This window comes from Entamoeba invadens (genome assembly GCF_000330505.1).
Source record: "Entamoeba invadens IP1 unplaced genomic scaffold scaff_1105074726003, whole genome shotgun sequence".
NCBI classification, from domain to species: domain Eukaryota; phylum Evosea; order Mastigamoebida; family Endamoebidae; genus Entamoeba; species Entamoeba invadens.
Window position 1 is genome coordinate 1 of NW_004191836.1, and position 1003 is coordinate 1003.

The 1003-nt window shown below is 30.0% G+C and overlaps 1 protein-coding gene across 1 annotated transcript; it reads left to right on the forward strand.

The window, feature by feature from the left end:
• Nucleotides 1-469: 469 nt before the first annotated feature.
• On the forward strand, nt 470-997 carry EIN_256760 (hypothetical protein; the record flags this gene model as incomplete). The annotated part of the gene is made up of 1 exon (XM_004185292.1): nt 470-997. The coding sequence occupies one exon, from the start codon at nt 470-472 to the stop codon at nt 995-997; it is 528 nt and encodes a 175-aa protein (XP_004185340.1).
• Nucleotides 998-1003: the final 6 nt, after the last annotated feature.

Consider the following 1003-nt stretch of genomic DNA (forward strand, 5'->3'; position numbering starts at 1 on the left):
TATACTTCTATACTATATGTGTGTATCTTATACTTTGACTTATACCTTAATACTTTTATACTTTTATACTTTTATACCTTTATACCTTTATACCTTTATACCTTTGTATCTTTATAGACTTCTTTATTTCTGTATTTATATATCAAAGCATTCGTGCCCGAGTGGTCTAAGGGGGCCGATTTAAGCTCGGCTATCGCAAGATGCGTGGGTTCGAACCCCACCGGATGCATTCTTTTTATACACTTCTTATATATTCTCTATTATTCTATTATACTTATCTATATATATCTATATGTTTATTATTATCTTTATTCTTTTTATTATATGTATCTTTTTTATACTTATACACTTCTTATTATATATCTTACTATATTATCTTTACTTCTATTATATATGTTCCTATTTATACTTATGTCCTACTTATACTACTTATACTACTTATACTACTTATACACCCTTATGTATATGTATGTACACCTTATTATGTCTTATTCCTATTCATTTTCTTACTCTTTTCACTTTCTATATCCAAGCATTCGTGCCCGAGTGGTCTAAGGGGGCCGTCTCAAGAACGGCTATCGCAAGATGCGTGGGTTCGAACCCCACCGGATGCATTCTTTTATCTCCTCCTTATATACTCTCTATTATCCTATTATCCTATTATCCTTATTATCTCTCTTTTCTATCCTATATCTCTCATTTCTTCTATCTCTATTATTACCTTAGGGGATGTAGCTCATTTGGTAGAGCTTTCGCTTCGCATGCGAAGGGCAAGGGGATCGATACCCCTCATCTCCATTATTATCTAGATATCCTTTATTACTTCTACTTATATATCTATATATCTATATATCTATATATCTTTATATGTTTATATGGTTATATCTTTATATCTTTATATCTTTATATCTTTATATCCCTTTCTTTCTATGTATACCTCTATCTATTTTATTATCTATATTATTCTTTATGTCTATACCTATATATGACTACTTGACTATAC